Genomic DNA, 18,090 nt, shown 5'->3' with positions numbered 1-18,090 from the left:
TGGCGAGAGAAATTCAACGCGCATAGCAACAACAACGACACTGCCGCAAAGTAATATATAGGCGACGTTTCGGGCAACGTGCCTTCCCCGTAACCATACCTGTCAACCCATACGGTTTACCCCGTATTCTTGTACAGGGAAATTGCATTTTTAGGTCCATTCGGCGTATAGCCGTTTCACTATGGGCAAACATTTTTTTGGTCTATTTGTTTGTGTTTCTTCCTTGTGATGGGACTTTGTAGGATGAATGTTGAGATTTATAAGGGGCACGGGAGTTACCAATAAGGTCTGAATCTGTCTGTAATAAGGTAGGGCACTGATAAAGGGGTTAACAGGTTTGCACAAACATGTGTTTTTGCTAGGTATATATATAAAGAGACGTCGCCAGTCTTATACGTTTCCTTTAATTGAAATGTTGACGATTGCGTATAATTGTTAATTGTATTTTGGGGCCGTCCATAAATGACGTCACGCACCTATTGGGGGGGGGGTCAGACATTTGTGACGATATGTGACCAGGGGGGGAGGGGTTTGAGAAATGTGACGTCACATCAAAATGTGCAACTTTAAATAAATATAGAATTGTTATAACAACACTAATTGTGCAGCATCACATTAAATACGCACTACAATGGCAATAGTGTAAAGCGATTTGAAGCATGTTTTATTTTCAAAATGGAAAGATGGTTTTGAGGGGGGGGGGGGCAGAGCTTTGTGACGTCATATTTGAGGGGTCTGATTTTTTGTGACGCCGTGTGACGAGGAGGGGGGGGGTCAAAAAATCGCGTGACGTCATTTATGGACGGCCCCTTTGCTGAGGAGTTCATTCGCCTCGAGGCCCGGCCGGCCTCGTCGCCATGGCGACAGACGCGGCACCCGCCGTGATCATTAACCAGACAGGCAAAGAGGCTTAGCGATTGGCTAACTGCTGTCACGTGGTTCACGCGGGACCAATCAGCGGGGCGTCTTGCTGACCCACCCTCCCTGGAATCTCGCGGGGCTCCCCGATGCACGGAGAACGGAACAAAATAAGCAAAGACGGCAAGCGTTAGTTAACTCCTCCACTAACTAGCTCAACTAGCACAAGGGACGGCAGCTGCCGACGAGCCGGACGGCCTCTCAGCGGCCAACCGCACCGAAGAGCGCCGGGGCGGCCTGGAAGCAGCGGCGGCGGCCACGTTCCGGAGAGACCGAGGGACCCGCATTGGTCTCCATTGCGGCGACGGGAGGTCTGGGCGAGGTGTAACGAGGGTAACGTTGGGTAAGGGGGGGTGGATAACGAGGTAACTGGAGTAACAGGGTAACGATGGTACAGCGGGTAACATGGACGACCGGTTAGCGACGGTAACGGGCGATTGGGGGTCATGAGGTAAATTGGAGTCATGGGAGGAACTCAACTATGTCAGGAACGTGGTCGAAGGGGAACGGGGGTGACGAGGTAACGGCGGGGGATAGAAAGTAGCAAGGCTTGAGGGCAATGAGGGTAACGAGACGAATGTGCGTGATGTAGCGGGGGTAATGTGAGTAACGTACTGAGGAGGGTAACGCGGGTAACAGGGTAACTAGAATAACAATGTAATGGGGTTACGAGGAAAAAACCCCGTGTAACGAGATTAATAAGGCGATGATGGTAACTATGGTAGCGAGAGTAACGCGGATAATACGGGTCACGGGATAACGAGGGTAACCCAAGGTAAGGGACAACACTTTACAAGTGTTGATGGTGCAAGCATTGATAGCTCTGATAGGGATCCTAACGGTGGCCTCTGTTAACATCACTGAAAGCGCGGAGAGTGATGGGGATGTTACTGTGGTAACGATTGCAACATGTTATCACTGATAGTGATGGGGATTGCCATTGGTAACGATGCTAATAAGTTGTCACTGGCAGTGTTGAGGATGTCACTGATGGCGACGACGGTAACCTGTTGTCACTTATGGTGATGGAGATGTCACCGATATAAATGGTTACCTGTTCGCTACCTCCGTAACGCCGATAAGCCCCCGCCGTTCTTCCAAACCGATATTGTCCCAAACCGGGTTTATGCTCTTACATCTTGGCATGTGCTTGTATTTTTGTTTGCCAAGGCCCTTCTCTCTGTCCTCGGGTATAAATTACCTTTTTTTTCCAGTATCAAAGTATGAAAAAATAAGAATGTTTTACCGTTTGGGGCCGTCCATAAATGACGTCACGCACCTGGGGGGGGGGGCGATCAGACAGGTGAGAAATGTGACGTCACATCAAAATGCGCAACTTTAAATGAATATAGACAACACTTTCTACTTAATTAAATACTTTTTAATAAATGTTTTCTCCTATAACATCAGAGTGCAGCGTCACATTACATACGCACTACAATGACAATAGTTTAAAGCGATTTGAAGCATGTTTTATTTTGGCGGGGGGGGGGGGGCAGAGCTTTGTGACGTCATATTTGAGGGGGGTCTGACTTTGTGACGCCGTGTAACGAGGGGACGGGGTCAAAAATCGTGTGACGTCATTTATGGACGGCCCCTTTCTAGCAATGACACAGGTGTTAAGATGTTCAAACACCAAGTAGAAACATTTTGCAAGGAATCAAATCTGCATTAACCACACGTACTTGTGGTGAACATGCAAACATGCTCTGATATAATAAATACTGTACTTGATTCCTTGTAAAAAGGTTTCTATTTGGTGTTTGAACATCTTAACACTTGTTTTGGTGCACAAATACACTGCATGAAATGGTATTCTTGACCCAAACAATAGATGCATTGCAAAATTTTGCAATGCATCGTTTATTTATGATTAGCTTTACTACCCGGCTTCGCCCGGGACTTGGATTCACGACGCCCGGCCGCCTTTGTATCCCCAGTGGCGATGTTCACACACCACACCAGTTACTCGTTTGAGGCGGAGTCGACCTAGGGGAGGCCCAGGACCAGTTCAAATAATCGTCACCGGTGGTGCCCGTGAGCAGGAATCGAACGCAGGTCGTCGGGTTCGTAGCGCAGCGCAGCGCGCTAACCACTACACTACCGCCCCCCCCCACACACGCGCGCGTGTCAATAGGTACACATACACGCGCTTACTGCAGACACAACTTTCAGGGTGCGTACGAAAGTAAAAGACTCAAATAATAAACCAATGCTGCGCGAAGAACGCCTTAGACCTGCAACACATTTTATTTCACTTTACCCGCGATCAGCAGGCAGACTCCGTTACGCTTCCGCACACGGGTCACATGACAGATGTGACGTCACAGTTCACTTGCCGTGCAAAATATATGCATTATTGCGCCCCCCCCCCCACCAAAAAAAATACAAAAGTACATTTTTATAATTTTTGCATGGTGTTATTTAGGGTTGTAGTTGGGTATTTTCTAATGATTTTAGGCACTTGCTATGTGTTAGTGTTGTTTGTTAATGTGTTCAGTTTTAAAATTTGTTGTATGTTGCTCTTCGTGTTGTCTTGGCTTTTTTCTCTCTGATAGTGTTGCATTAAGTGTGTTGACAGTTGTCCTGTTACTTCGTTGCTCTCTGCTTCTGTTGCTATAGTTGATGTGTTATAAGAGTAGATTTTCTCCTTTTTTCTGGCAACAAAACAGGTGTAAAGATGTTAAAACACCAAACTAAATCTTTTGCAAGGAATCATGTCTGCATTAACCACGAATACTTGTGGTGAAAATGCAAACAAAAAAACATGCTCTGACAGTATATGCATTGTCTTTGAAACTGATTGGTCCACACCAGAGACAGCTGTCAGAGCATGTTTTTTTGTTTGTATTTTCACCACAAGTATCTGTAGTTAATGCAGACATGATTCTTTGCAAAAGGTTTCAGTTTGGTGTTTTAACATCTTAACACCTGTTTTGTTGCCAGAAAAAAGAGGAAAACCTATTCTTATATTTTGACACTGGCAAAGGAGGTCCCATGATGTAGCTGCTCACCCCGAGCTCTCATTGTCCTGATAGCGCATTGTCGTTGTGCTGTTCACCTTTTGGCGTTCTCTGGTCTAACACCGTTTGAGACTAGGCACTGAAGAACGCTGTCTCTGGTGTGGACCAATCAGTTTCAAAGACAATGCATATACTGAGAATAGGTTTTCCCTTTTCTGGCAACAAAACAGGTGTTAAGATGTTACAACACCAATCTGAAACCTTTTACAAGGAATCATGTCTGCATTAACCACAATGCTTCTGCTCAGAATGCAAACAAAAAACATACTCTGATAATATATGCATTGTCTTTGATACTGATTGGTCGACACCAGAGACAGCTTTCTTTTGAGTCTTTTGGCGTCCTCTGGTATAACACCGTTTTGAGACGAGGCTCAAAAGAAATTTGTCTCTGGTGTCGACCAATCAGTTTCAAAGACAATTGCATATATTATCAGAGTATGTTTTTTGTTTGCATTCTGACCACAAGTATGCAGACATGATTCCTTGTAAAAGGTTTCAGTTTGGTGTTGTAACATCTTAACACCTGTTTTGTTGCCAGAAAAGAAGGGGAAAAACCTATTCTTATATTTTGACATTGGCAGAGGAGGTACCATGACGTTGATGTGTTGTTCATGTACATGTAATTTGTAGATTACATTATATTTCCATATCTGTAATTTTCTTTGCAGGGGCCACCATGGCAGGCGAAGATGTCCGAAGAGACTTTGTCCTCATGACAGTGGCGAACTACTTTGGGCTGGCGGCTCAGCACACGGGCGTGCAGCGTCTATCCACCTCGCGGGCACTCGCCCGCTTTCTGGATGACCCCGACAGCCTGGTGCTGGCAGCAAGAAGAAGTGGGGATGAGATGGCGCTCTCTGACACGGTGACAACCATGGGATGCCAAATATATTTTTCAGCGACTAGCCCAGTGCTTATTACTGTTTGTGATAGCGTTGGCGTTAATGATGGGTTTATGATAACATGATGGCATAGGTCTCAATATTGGTATCTATAGTGTCTTCTTCTTTGGTATAATTTATCTAGGAAAATCTCACTGAGTGTTAAACATTTTCGTGAAAAACTATGCATATATTTAAACATATATATACATAATGGTTACTAAGCACAGGCCCAAAGCCCCGAAATTCCAAGTGGCCAGGAGCAAATGGTACAATTGAAGATATATTAGATAAAATGTCTACGGACCTACGTCAGCCATATTCACCAACCATTGCCTCCATAGCACTAGATCAATGGAAGGGATCAATGCTGAGCTATTGAGTAGTGGTGATGACAAACGGGTAATTATACAAATAATGGTTCTCTCATCAATGCACACAGTTTTATTGATGAGGGACTCTGCTGTAGGTGGATATGAAGCTGGACGCGGTGGAGTCCCAGCAGCAGCGACAAGTGCTCGTGTTCTTCAAGCTGCGTGCCGCTGCTCTGTCCGCAGACAACGTGCACTCATGCGTGCTCGTGTCCTCGCTGGCCGACTCGCCTGTGCTCGCATTGTACCACGCAGTGCGCTACGTGTACGCCCCCCTACTCACTAAGGTTCGCCTGAGAGAGCGCTTGCAATTCATGTGTGTGTGCTTTTGGATGTGTATGATTGTTTGTTCCTTTGACCAAATATGTGTGTTTATGCCATTGACCAAATTAACTGCAGTGTATCCGATTCCATAAAATAGTGGAAGCTAATCAGGATTTTAGCTTGGAGAGTGCTTGTGGGCAATAGAGTGCAGTGTGGCAAAATCTATTCTTGTCCTCCACTCCCCCCACCATCACCAAACCCGCATTGACCATTGTATTGAAGGTTGGTCAAATACAGTGAGGGAAAAAAGTATTTTATCCCCTGCTGATTTTGTACGTTTGCCCACTGACAAAGAAATGATCAGTCTATAATTTTAATGATAGGTTTATTTGAACAGTGAGAGACAATAACAACAAAAAAATCCAGAAAAATGCATGTCAAAAATGTTATAAATTGATTTGCATTTTAATGAGGAAAATAAGTATTTGACCCCCTCTCAATCAGAAAGATTTCTGGCTACCAGGTGTCTTTTATACAGGTAACGAGCTGAGATTAGGAGCACACTCTTAAAGGGAGTGCTCCTAATCGCAGCTTGTTACCTGTATAAAAGACACCTGTCCACAGAAGCAATCAATCAGATTCCAAACTCTCCACCATGGCCAAGACCAAAGAGCTCTCCAAGGATGTCAGGGACAAGATTGTAGACCTACACAAGGCTGGAATGGGCTACAAGACCATTGCCAAGCAGCTTGGTGAGAAGGTGACAACAGTTGGTGTGATTATTCGCAAATGGAAGAAACACAAAAGAACTGTCAATCTCCCTCGGGCTAGGGCTCCATGCAAGATCTCACCTCGTGGAGTTGCAATGATCATGAGAACGGTGAGGAATCAGCCCAGAACTACACGGGAGGATCTTGTCAATGATCTCAAGGCAGCTGGGACCATAGTCACAAAGAAAACAATTGGTAACACTACGCCGTGAAGTACTGAATCCTGCAGCGCCCACAAGGTCCCCCTGCTCAAGAAAGCACATATACATGGCCGTTTGAAGTTTGCCAATGAACATCTGAATTATTCAGAGGGCAACTGGGTGAAATTGTTGTGGTCAGATGAGACCAAAATGGAGCTCTTTGGCATCAACTCAACTCGCCGTATTTGAAGTAGGAGGAATGCTGCCTATGACCCTAAGAACACCATCCCCACCGTCAAACATGGAGGTGGAAACATTATGCTTTGGGGGTATTTTTCTGCTAAGGGGACAGGACAACTTCACCGCATCAAAGGGACGATGGACGGGGCCATGTACCGTCAAATCTTGGGTGAGAACCTCCTTCCCTCAGCCAGGGCATTGAAAATGGGTCGTGGATAGGTATTCCAGCATGACAATGACCCAAAACACACGGCCAAGGCAACAAAGGAGTGGCTCAAGAAGAAGCACATTAAGGTCCTGGAGTGGCCTAGCCAGTCTCCAGACCTTAATCCCATATAAAATCTGTGGAGAGAGCTGAAGGTTTGAGTCGCCAAACGTCAGCCTCGAAACCTTAATGACTTGGAGAAGATCTGCAAAGAGGAGTGGGACAAAATCCCTCCTGAGATGTGTGCAAACCTGGTGGCCAACTACAAGAAACGTCTGACCTCTGTGATTGCCAACAAGGGTTTTGCCACCAAGTACTAAGTCATGTTTTGCAGAGGGGTCAATTACTTATTTCCCTCATTAAAATGCAAATCAATTTATAACATTTTTGACATGCGTTTTCTGGATTTGTTTGTTGTTGTTATTCTGTCTCTCACTGTTCAAATAAACCTACCATTAAAATTATAGACTGATCATTTCTTTGTCAGTGGGCAAACGTACAAAATCAGCAGGGGATCACATACTTTTTTCCCTCACTCTATGTGTGTTTGAATGAACGTGATAAATGGTGGTGCATAATTCAGTGCACTGTGCTGCAAACCCATAATCCTGAGGTCAGTCTCCAGCCACTGACCACACCACCCCCTTGGGAGTTGCCTCGGCAGTTTCCACAAGAGGCTGTTGTAGGTTATGCACGGTATTTTTGTTTCTTTGTGTCTTACTGACCTCAATAGATGCCCATGAGTAGCATTTTCTCTCACAGACTGAAGTTGAATGTAAAATCTTTATGCAATTCGGTGTATATGCAAATCCTTCCACGTGTGTGTCTGTATGTGTGTCTGTCTGTAGGATGATGGTGATCCTAAGCTGCAGTCTCTCCTGAGTGAACTAGAGTCCGGTTTAGGCCGAGCCCTCAGGCAACAATCTGACCCTACGGGCAGACGTGGACGCTCAAAGGCTCAGGTGGAATTCGACCTCTGTGGTATGCACTCACACTCGTACACGTGCACATGCACACTTGAGTTGGGTTGAGCATGCAGCTGCCTGCACCGCCTGTAGATCAGCGCCATTTTTTCCTAAGAAGCCACTTTCCTTTGTATAACGAAATCAAACCCCAAGTAGTGCATATCACTATAAAGATAAAGACCCCCCGTAAAGCCTAAACAGACTGTTGGGGCAAGCGTTGTTAGCAAGCACATATGAATGTTATATTCTTGGGTCTTTCAGTAAAGTCACGTAGATAGGTTCAAAGAAAATAACAAAAAATAACAAAAAACTACGACGTTTTGATCGCAACACAAGCGGTCGTCTTCAGGAAAAGGGGGGTTAGCTTCCAAGGCAAACTGTTTATAAGGGTTTGAAATGGGCACAGCCCAAATGTCAGCAGCCAATGTTAATGTCAGTGGTGGGCAGCCAACCCGACGACGGTGGTTGGTTTTCCACCAATCAAAGGGCTGCCAGGTGAAAATTAGCATGTTAAAAAGCTTTAAGTCAAGCACATATGAAGGCCGACATGGCACGTGAGGGGGTGGGTGGCCTGCACCACGCCCGACCGCCTTTGTCTCCCTAGTGGCAATGTTTGCACACCACACCAGGTACTCATTTTAGGCTGAGTCGACCTAGGGGAGGCCTAGGACCAGTTCAGATATTCGTCACCGATGTTGGCCGTGAGCGGCCGGGTTCAGAGCACAGCGCGCTTACCGCGCCGCTGCCACTCCCCACTCATATCACTACTCCTACTCACACACATCTACGTAAATTGAAGCAGTCTCACGTACTTTCATATCCACATTTATACACAGATACACACACAGAAAATGACAAAGATGCCACATTTAGATCTATGGATTGTTGTTGCAAGCACCTTTAATAAGCACCTATTCAAGCTCGTATTGCGCACTGGAGGAAGTTGTGATCAGCATTATGAATGCTATACAACACTTCCACAGGGGTGGTGTATACAATGTAAGGCATATTCTTAGCTCTTTCGGTAAAGTCACGTTGAAGGGAAACAATACAATAATAAAATATATATAAAACAATAAGGCAGTCAATCATTTTAGGTAAATCAACCTTAGGGAAGCCAGCACTGATACATGTACCCATTCACACACACAGGTACACACACTAACACAGGCAGCTGAAACATATTTGCACACGTTCACACACACACACTTGCAGTTGGGTGCACACACACCAAAGCGCGTGCGCATGTGTGTGTGCCTGGACTCCTGTGTACATGCGTATGTATTTGTGCACGTGGAATTGTGCGAATGCATACTGTATTTATGTTTGTGTGCATACTACAGGTATCCTGTCGCCGTGCGATGAGTTTGAATTTTGGGCGGAATTGGCTGCACGGGGAGGAGAGGGCGCCCCCCGTGCTAGTTTCTTCCATTTGATGTTTGAGCCCCTCACCAAGGTAACACAAAGCTGTGCACAGCCACTCACACCATAACGATGCGATCACACCTACAGCACTCATTACACAACCCTATTGTCTACAATGTGTCAGCATTCTCATCGACTAATTCATACAGTGCCTTTGATCACGGATAATACACTGCAGTGGTACCTCGGTATACGTCGTTAATTTGTTCCAGAAGGTAGGACTTATACCGAAAATGACGTATACCAAACGAATGTTTCCCATAAGAAATGATATTTTATATGGCATATTATACATTGATGGGGTTGTATAAAATAATTTAGACACTACTTATTACTAAAATGCATACATAAATAAAAATGTCAAAAAATACGTGAAAATTCACAGAGAGTTATAGCAAGGGTTGTGCACTGAACGAGATCTACTGTACAGGCAGACTGAGGAGCGGCGCTTTGTCTCAGTCGTGAACGGGGTATACGCGGGTACGCGGTGACTCATCCCGACCCAGACAAGTTCTAGCAAGCGCGTCGTATCACAAGCAAGACGTCGTATCCTAAGACATTTTTTTCTCGTCAAAACACGACGTATACCAAATACGACGTATTCCAAAGCGGTCGTATACCGAGGTATGACTGTACTAATGTTACTGTGCGAATATGGAAATGTCTATTACAAATTAAGGGAGCATGGTAGTCGTGGTCCACAAGTTCAAAGAGAAAATAGCATTTTGCTTTTTTCCTTACTGCTGCTTAACAGAAAATAATGCATACAATATCAGACCTAACAATTCCAGCCCTTTAGAGCAGAGAGTGGGCATAATGATTGATTTATATTTGGAGCTTAATCTGTGGTGCCCAAATCACTGAAAAGTTTGAGGATGTTTATTTAAAAAGTGTTCACATGCCAACTGCAATTTTCAGAGTGTTTTAAAGGCAGCACACTGTGAAGTGTGATCACTAAACGTGATTTAGTATTTTTACCCTCCATCTACTTTGAAGAAGAACCTTCGCTTGAAATGCTTGTCCAACATTTTTCTTGCATTATTCAGCAGTGTTGATAATGAAGTGGTGAGTTAGTTTTGATTTGCGAATTGAATCATTGGCTTGATGAATACTAGCTCAGTGGCAAGTGCATCGTTTGTCGAAAAATAATGAATATTGAGAGCTTTCAGTGTGGCAAAATTTCCAGTTGTGCAAAGGTTTTCATTTGATGTGGTTGACATGGGGGTACAGGATTTTGCGACCCTGCACTCGTTAACACTTGACGAGGTGGCAGAAGTGCTGGAGGTGACACGAGAGATCCTTGAAGATGTGTGGAGGCAGACGGAGCATGAGGCGTACCCCCAGCAGCGGATGGAGAACCTCCTTCATCTCATCGGTAACCACTTGCTTGCTCACATGATTGTTTAAGCACTGTTACAATAGCTTATAAGCACGATCCCTTCCTGGCTTATACAGTGGCTGTTAAGATTGCTCGCTCACATCACTCGTTCACCCAATCACTTGCGCACTCTTACGATTGGTCGCTTGCATGATTACTCACATGCTCTTAGGATCGCTCTCCCTCAGTGTTATAATAACTTGCTCACACAACCACAAATAAATAAATCACATAGTCACACTCTCCCACTATTGCTAGGACAGGGGTCGGCAACCAAAATAACAAGAAGAGCCATTTTTGTTTTAATTGGGTACAAAACTCAATATTTCAAGAGCCGCAATACGTTGTGAATACGTACATACATTATGTCACGAAGAAGTGTGTAAAGAGCCGCATGCGGCTCAGGAGCCACAGGTTGCTGACCCCTTTGCTAGAACATTCGCTCGCTCACACAATTTTAGGGAAAATGCACTCAGAATCTTCTGCACTGATAGATTTTTACGATACATTCTTTGTTGCACCTCAGACTTTCTTTATGAAAGAGACTGTCTCAATGGACTTGCTTTTGGCTACAATAATCAGAAATGTATACGTGTGCATTGTTGGTGGCACGAGTTTTGTTGCTTCTCCTTACTTCTGCTGCTGGTTCTGTTGCTCATGCTATCACTTGTGGTGCTGGTTCTGCTCGTACTCGCCTGCGTGCATGCATAGGTGCCTCCCTCGCGCGGCACGTGTCTCACGCCCTGGCAGGGGTGCCCCCATGGGTGGCACCATTCTCTGAAGTTCGGGAGGCACTGTCTGCAGCGGCGTCACTCTGCCAGCGCTGGACAGACACATGCGAGCAGCTCACGGGAGCCACCTGGAGCCGGTTCACCCCCCATGCCTGGCGTGGGGGCGCCGTGAACACTGATGCAGTGCAGGGGTTGGCCTCCCGCCTCCGACAGGTGCCTCTGACTAATTGTAGCTGTGTGTGTGGATATCAGTCTTATTCTAGTAGTGTGCAGAGGATAATACGATGTCAGAGAACTGAACGGGCTCCACTGAGATTCTGGGTTTGAATTTGTTGTTCAGCTACCCGCGGTTGAAATTAGTTCTCAAATGTCATAAGTTTATGGTCTCAGCCCGCTCTTGAATGACTGAATAATAACATTAAATTTGGTGTTAGATTAATTTTTCATAGTCCACTGAAGACCAATAACAGATTGCATTATTCAATTTTACGAATTTATTCATTGTTTCATAATTAATGGTAAAGTTCACATAACATGCTTTGAATCACATGTGTAAGAATCAGTGTTTTTAAATTTGTGCAGATTATGTGTTAAATACCTAGTTTGATTGTCACAATAAAATGGACAATTCTCACAAGACCGCAAAAAGCCCCTAAATTGTGACATCGAATCACCAAAGAATTATGTAGTGTCCCTCTGTGCCATTGTGTCCACTTGTGGGTGTATACCTGAGTCCACATTTCTCTATGTGCATGACTACATTTGCACTCGTATTCTATCTCCACGTGGGTGGTCTCCTGTACCAGTGTGTTTATCTGTTTCCGTGTCTCCATGTTATTGTCTGCTTTTGTCTCAGGTGCTTAGCCTGCGAACTGCTCATGAGCAACTGCTGGCACTGCTATCAAGCTCTGAGAGAGATACTGTTCAGCCGAGCAAGGCTTTCAAGCCATTTGAAGGCCTCAACCCCTTGCACTACAACCCCTACACGCAGGTACGCAGGCTTGTGTACTCATGCTTTCAAATGTACAAGCACATTCATAGAAGGTGCTCTTGAACTGCATGCACACAAACACACACTTGCTTACACTCACTCAGACACACAGCCTCACATGAACAAAGACAAAGACTCAGACATATACAACTGACATTAGCATCCTCTAATACACAGCCTTACACACAGATTAATGTATATGTTGTGCAATAGAACCACGTGGAGACGAGGAATACTATAAGGGCTGTTGCCATTTATTAAACCACTGTTACACTCGACACTATGCTCACACCAGTGTAGGTGCTCTCTATCCTGGTCCTTACCCGGACACTGAATACTATCTGGACCCTACCCTCATCTATCCCCTTGGCTCTCCCACTTGTCTGCCCGGAGCGGGGGTTCAGCCAAAACCGCTCCGCGACGAGGAGAGAGAGACACCCTGCAGCCGATCCTTACCCTGGCTCCCCACAATGACCACACCTTCATCACGGGGTCCCCCTTAAGAACCCCTTGGGTGGCTCCTCCCCCTAGCTCGGACCCGCCTTTGTTCCCAAAGGTAGCCCTTACACCACCCGTGACATTGCGTCATCCTTGACTGTCAACCCGCTCGCACCTCCTTCTGTTCGCCCCCTAATGGTTACTCACAATACTCCTCTACATCACCCCCCCGCCCCCTCCATAAAAAAAATCAGCCGTCCTGGCTGCTAACAATGCTGCAACCAACTCGCGGCGGGGTCAACGGCAACCAGCCAGAAAACCATCAACAAGAACAATTGCACAATAACATATCACTGGAGGTGAGGTGGCAGGGCCATCTGCGGGGGAATAACAAGGGTGTTAAGGCAAAACGGCAAGTGCAAGGAAGGCCTCCATCTCTCAGTCCATGTTGCCGACCACACCGTCGGCGACGACGGGCGTCTGATGATAATGGGGCCAGAAGGAGGTGCTCAGCGGAACATAGTGCCTCTGGACCGTGTACGTGACGCCGGTCCGCTCCCACGGGCAGCATCAGGCTTGTGAGCGGGTGGTGCGTCCGCGGGTGTCGGCTCTTCCCCCAACGGGGAAGTAAGCAGCTCCTCCAGAGCTACTCAGAGGGGTTCTGTGGGTGGACAGACAGAGAGCTTTTGCTGCACCGCATCCCGGCCTGGGTGGCCCAGCTCGTCGGACGCATCTGGCACCAGCCGCTCTGGATTTGGGGATGAATCATCAGGACAAGGCAACACATCTCTTCAACCTGGATGGGTCAACAATACAGTGACTCGGATGCACACACACTGTGGCCGGCGGACCTCCACGACCTCAACGGGATCCTGCCAAGGACAATGTAATTTAGGGGATGTCCCTATGGGCACCTGGGGGCAATGCAGCCATGCCTTGTCCCCCTTCCTCCACGGAAGCCCGGATCCCTGGTGTCTCTCCAAGCGCTCGTTAGCCGCTTGATGGTTGGCCGCATTGTCCACAGCAGCTTCCCGTGCTTCCCGCAACCTGTCAAGTGTGACTCTCATCGAGGCGGGCACGGCAGGTTCCTTTTTAGACAAGCCCATTTCTACGTGCATCGGAGGTTCGGGCTCTCTCCTGTACATTAAATAAAAGGGTTAAAAACCCGTTGAGGCGTGAGGGGCCAACCTATACGCGGCGAGGACGCGTATAGGTTGGCTGGGTCGCATTCACCTGGTCGCACAGCATGGACGTGAGGGTGCGATTTAAGCATTCCACAATTCCATCGGTTTGAGGGTGGTAGGGCGAGGTTCTAATTTTCTTCGTGCCCAGGAGGTCACAGATCTCCTTGAACAGTCTGGAAGAAAAATTCTGACCCTGGTTAGTTAGAAGCTGCTCCGGGGCTCCCTTGTCTAATACATAGCCATGCAAAAAGGCATCGGTGATGGACGAAGCCAACTGATCATGTAAGGGCCACGCCATGGGCCAGCGTGTGAGGTACTCAACCCTGAACAAAAGATACTTGTGGCCCCGTTGAGAAGTTGGAAATGGGCCTAAAATGTCAAGGGCCACAAGTTAGTTTATGCGTGATCCTGGATGGATTGCAGCGGGGGCCGATCGCGTAAAACTGGAGGCTTCTGACGCATGCAATCTTGGCAGCCTTTGATGAATAGCGCCACGTCGCCCTCTATGCTCAGCCAGTAATAGTCCCGTTTGACGGTCAACAAAGTTTTCCGAATGCCCAAATGCATGAACTTTTCGTGAATTACGCGAGTTAGTTTTCCCCGGAGGACTGTGGGCACCACCATGCAATATCTCTGTAACTCGGCGTCCTATCGCATAAGGAGGCCATCATGCAGGGCAACGGCTGGGGAGGTCGCCGGAACGCCGTTATGGTCGCCAGATTTAGCATGGTGTCGCAATTTCAACAGAGAGGTATCCTCCATCTGTAGACGAGACCATTCATCACGAGGGAGACTTAGTCCGCAATCCGCGACCAACGGCACACCTTCAAGAGGAGCCACGTCGGCTGTCACCACCAACTGAGGCACGGATTTAACTGGAGGCCTGCAACGGCTAGAGCCCATCATTCATGCACATCCACTGTCCGGTGCTAACCTAGACAAGGCGTCCACATTTCCGTGTTGTGCCCCCTTCCTGTGAATAACATCGAACGCGCACTCCTGAAACACCTCAAGCCAGCGGGACAGCTGACCGGAAGGTTGATCTATGTGCAAGGAGCATTGTAAGGCGGCATGATCCATCCGGACGATGAACCGCCTGCCATACAAGTTGGGCCTATACAGCTGAACGAAATACACGATGGCAAGCAACTCCCTACGAGTCACACAATAACATTGCTCCGCGGAGAATAACACGCGACTGCCATATGCTACCACCTCGGAAAGCATAGCCCCTATGCCTGTGTCGTTGGCATAAGTATCCAACACACAGGGCAGCGAGAAGTCGGGGTAACTCAGGGGGGGCACGTCAGCCAGGGAATCCCGAAGTGTGACGAACGCTTTCTCCTCCTCTTTGCCTCAATGTAATTTTTGGCCCTTAGCGGACCACATGGAGTGGCTTCGCAAAAGTCGCAAAATCCCGTACAAAGCGACAGTAATATGAGGCAAAGCCTACAAAACTGCGAACCTCGGCGATAGATGTGGGGGTCGGCCATGCACGGACACAAGCAGTCTTATCAGGGTTCGTAGCAACTCCTGACGCGCTGACCACATGGCCCAAATATTTAATGGAAGACTGCAGCAAGTGGCATTTTTGTGGTTTGAATTTGAGGTTAGCAGCACGCACTTTGACGAAGACCGATTCCAGGCGCTGCAAATGCTCGTCAAACGTGTGGCTGAAAACAATAACGTCATCCAAATATATTAGACAGGAGTCCCACTGAAGTCCCGCCAAGACCATCTCCATGAGGCGTTGAAAAGTGGCCAGCACCGAGTGGAGGCCCATAGGAAGCCGTTTGAATTGAAACAACCCGTGGGGTGTGCGGAACACAGTTTTTGGCTTGGAGTCCTCATCCAGTGGCAACTGCCAGAAGCCTGAAAGCAAATCCAGCTTTGAAAAGAACCTCGCACTCGAAAGGGCGTTAAGCGAATTGTCCATGTGGGGAAGCGGGTAGGCATCTGCCACCAAAATTTTGTTTAATTTACGAAAATCTACGCAAAACCGGAGACCCCCATCCCGTTTCTGAACCAAGACTATGGGGGCTCCCCAAGGGCTATTAGAGGGAGAGATGATGTCCGTCGCTAACATCTCATCGACAGCCAAGCGGACATGATCTTTCTCTCTAGGGCTAAGGCGGTGAGAGTTCAGTCGGATGTGGGACGAGTGCTCCGTGTCTACGTGATAGGATAGTAGAGACGTGCGTCCGATATAAAATTTACCTTGGCTAAAAACATCGCCAAATCGTTTAATAAGCGCTCGAAGTCGCAGTCGCTCCTCGAGGGATAAGAGCGGATTCTCGTTGCAAAGCCTGTCGATCCATGACTCGTTGGATTTGTTATCCCGTACTACGCCGGCCACAAAACAATCAACCGACGTTATGGCTTCCGCTGAATGAAAATGGTACCGGCCTGTACAACTATCTGCGAAGGACCCACGTTCAAAATCTGCAAAAAGGGTTCCTGGTCCTTTGCCACGACCGTCAGGGCACCCACCAAGCAGGAGGTCCGTGAAAAGTAGTTAGAGGGAGTTAAGAGGACTCCCGCCTCAGGCATTGGCAATTGCAGGGGCTTGCGCAACCTCAGGGGCACCAGCATTTGAGAACCTGGTGGAACCTTCACCGATTCTCTAACAAAAGCCTGAATACTGGTGGCAACAGGAGTCAGCAGAGAGGGAGAATTTAAAAAACTCAACAGACGGCCCGACGGCATCTCCACACAACCTTGGTCGATCAAGATCTTAAGGGGCATTCTGGCTTAAACGTCCGTGCCCAAGAGGTATGGCATGGCCAATGTCTTCGAGAACAAGACAGGACCCTCCAATTCGATGTCTCCAATTTTTATGGAGGCAGTAATGTGTCCCAAAATGCCCAAACTACCTCCGTTTGCGGCAACGCAAGCTCCCTTGACCGGGCTCAACAGACCAACGCTGTGTGGTAAAATACCGAAGATCATCTCCGATATAATGGTGGCTGACGCCCCCGTGTCCACCAAAATACAAACTTCGACCCCTTGAATATGACCAACGACCACGGAGGAACCTGCCGTGGCTGCTGCAACCCGATGTTCGAGTGCATCCCATTGGTGTACCCCCTCTCGCCACCCGGCGACCGACCGTGAACTCTCGTCTTGAGGTTTAACAACGTTAGCGGTGCCCCGGTGATCGTTAAACCGATCCCCCCTAGATGGGTGAGGTGCGGGGAGCGGCTGAGTGGCTGATGTGTCGCGACTTGCCTGTGGCCTTGCGGAAGATGCCGATGTGGAGGCGGGGGGCGATGGGGTCCTGCCGAAGGCTCCTGGGACGTTGCGGCAGCCCCTTGCGATGTGACCAGGCTGGCCACAGCGAAATCACGCGGTGGGTGGCGGCCCATGCGAGAGAGGAGCCCTCGCTCGCCACCACTGATCCAGCCGACGTCCTCCCGTGCCCCTCCCGTGCTGGTCGTGTGCGATGAAGGCGGCGAGATGTTGATCGTTGTGTAGCGTGACGACCTCCGCTGGACCCAGGTCCCCAGCACACGCCGCCACACTGGGCCACTGGCGCAGCCCGAGGTGGGCCTGGATCCCTTGAGCCACCTTCAGAGAGGAAAGGTCGACTTCCTCCGTAATGGATAAGACGACGCCGAGCTCCCGCGCCAGTGAAAGCGGCCGCTGCAATGCCAGAGAGTCGAGCGCCGCCTCGTCCATGTTGGGGTAGACCGCCCGACCAAGTGCCAGTAAGGCGCTGTGGAAGGCGAGAGGCGTCTCGGCCTCCCCTCGCCTCCGCAGCAAGAATTTCCGGCGAGCGCTGGAGGGCGGCTCAAAAATCGTGGCCATATGAGCGCATGCCAGAGGGCGCGTCGCCCTATCCGCAGCCAGAATGGAGTTGAAGGCGACCAAGGAATCATCGTCCAATGCCGTCGGAAGTGCCTTGAGAGCTTCGTCACTTGGCCATCCCACAGAGGCGTAAGCCGCTTCAAACCGGCATTGAAAAGACGTCCAATCTCCCCCAGCTGCAGTAAATGGCCGAACGGGGGGCAGACGCCGAAGTTTGAAGGGACCGCAGTTGAAGTCCGGTGCGGGCGCTGTACAAGATGCACCCAGCGACATCGATGCGGCAGAGTCAATGCGTCGCCCGGTTACTGCGTCGCACTCGATGATAAAATGGCGCCCGGTTGCTGCGTCGCATTTGC

General features: G+C 48.2%; 1 protein-coding gene across 4 annotated transcripts in view; it reads left to right on the top strand.

Moving 5' to 3' along the window:
• The first annotated feature begins 811 nt into the window (after positions 1 to 811).
• DYNC2H1 (dynein cytoplasmic 2 heavy chain 1) overlaps positions 812 to 18,090 on the top strand; it is a 232,846-nt gene continuing 215,567 nt past the window's right edge. Inside the window, exons 1-8 of one of the 4 annotated variants that reach the window (XR_004404816.2) lie at positions 812 to 1,251; positions 4,613 to 4,809; positions 5,295 to 5,483; positions 7,664 to 7,796; positions 9,124 to 9,236; positions 10,436 to 10,580; positions 11,295 to 11,527; positions 12,171 to 12,305. Coding sequence is in view for 3 of the 4 variants with exons in the window: in XM_032976206.2 (XP_032832097.2) it covers positions 4,621 to 4,809; positions 5,295 to 5,483; positions 7,664 to 7,796; positions 9,124 to 9,236; positions 10,436 to 10,580; positions 11,295 to 11,527; positions 12,171 to 12,305 (1,137 nt within the window). In the remaining variant the exon portion in view is untranslated. The other 3 variants (XM_032976206.2, XM_032976198.2, XM_032976213.2) reach the window with 3 other exon arrangements.

This window comes from Petromyzon marinus, chromosome 3, assembly GCF_048934315.1.
Source record: "Petromyzon marinus isolate PM22_M1 ecotype Great Lakes invasive population chromosome 3, UKy_Petmar_22M1.pri1.0, whole genome shotgun sequence".
NCBI classification, from domain to species: domain Eukaryota; kingdom Metazoa; phylum Chordata; class Hyperoartia; order Petromyzontiformes; family Petromyzontidae; genus Petromyzon; species Petromyzon marinus.
The sequence above is the reverse complement of the archived record's forward strand: the minus strand, read 5'-3'. Positions and strand labels throughout refer to the sequence as shown.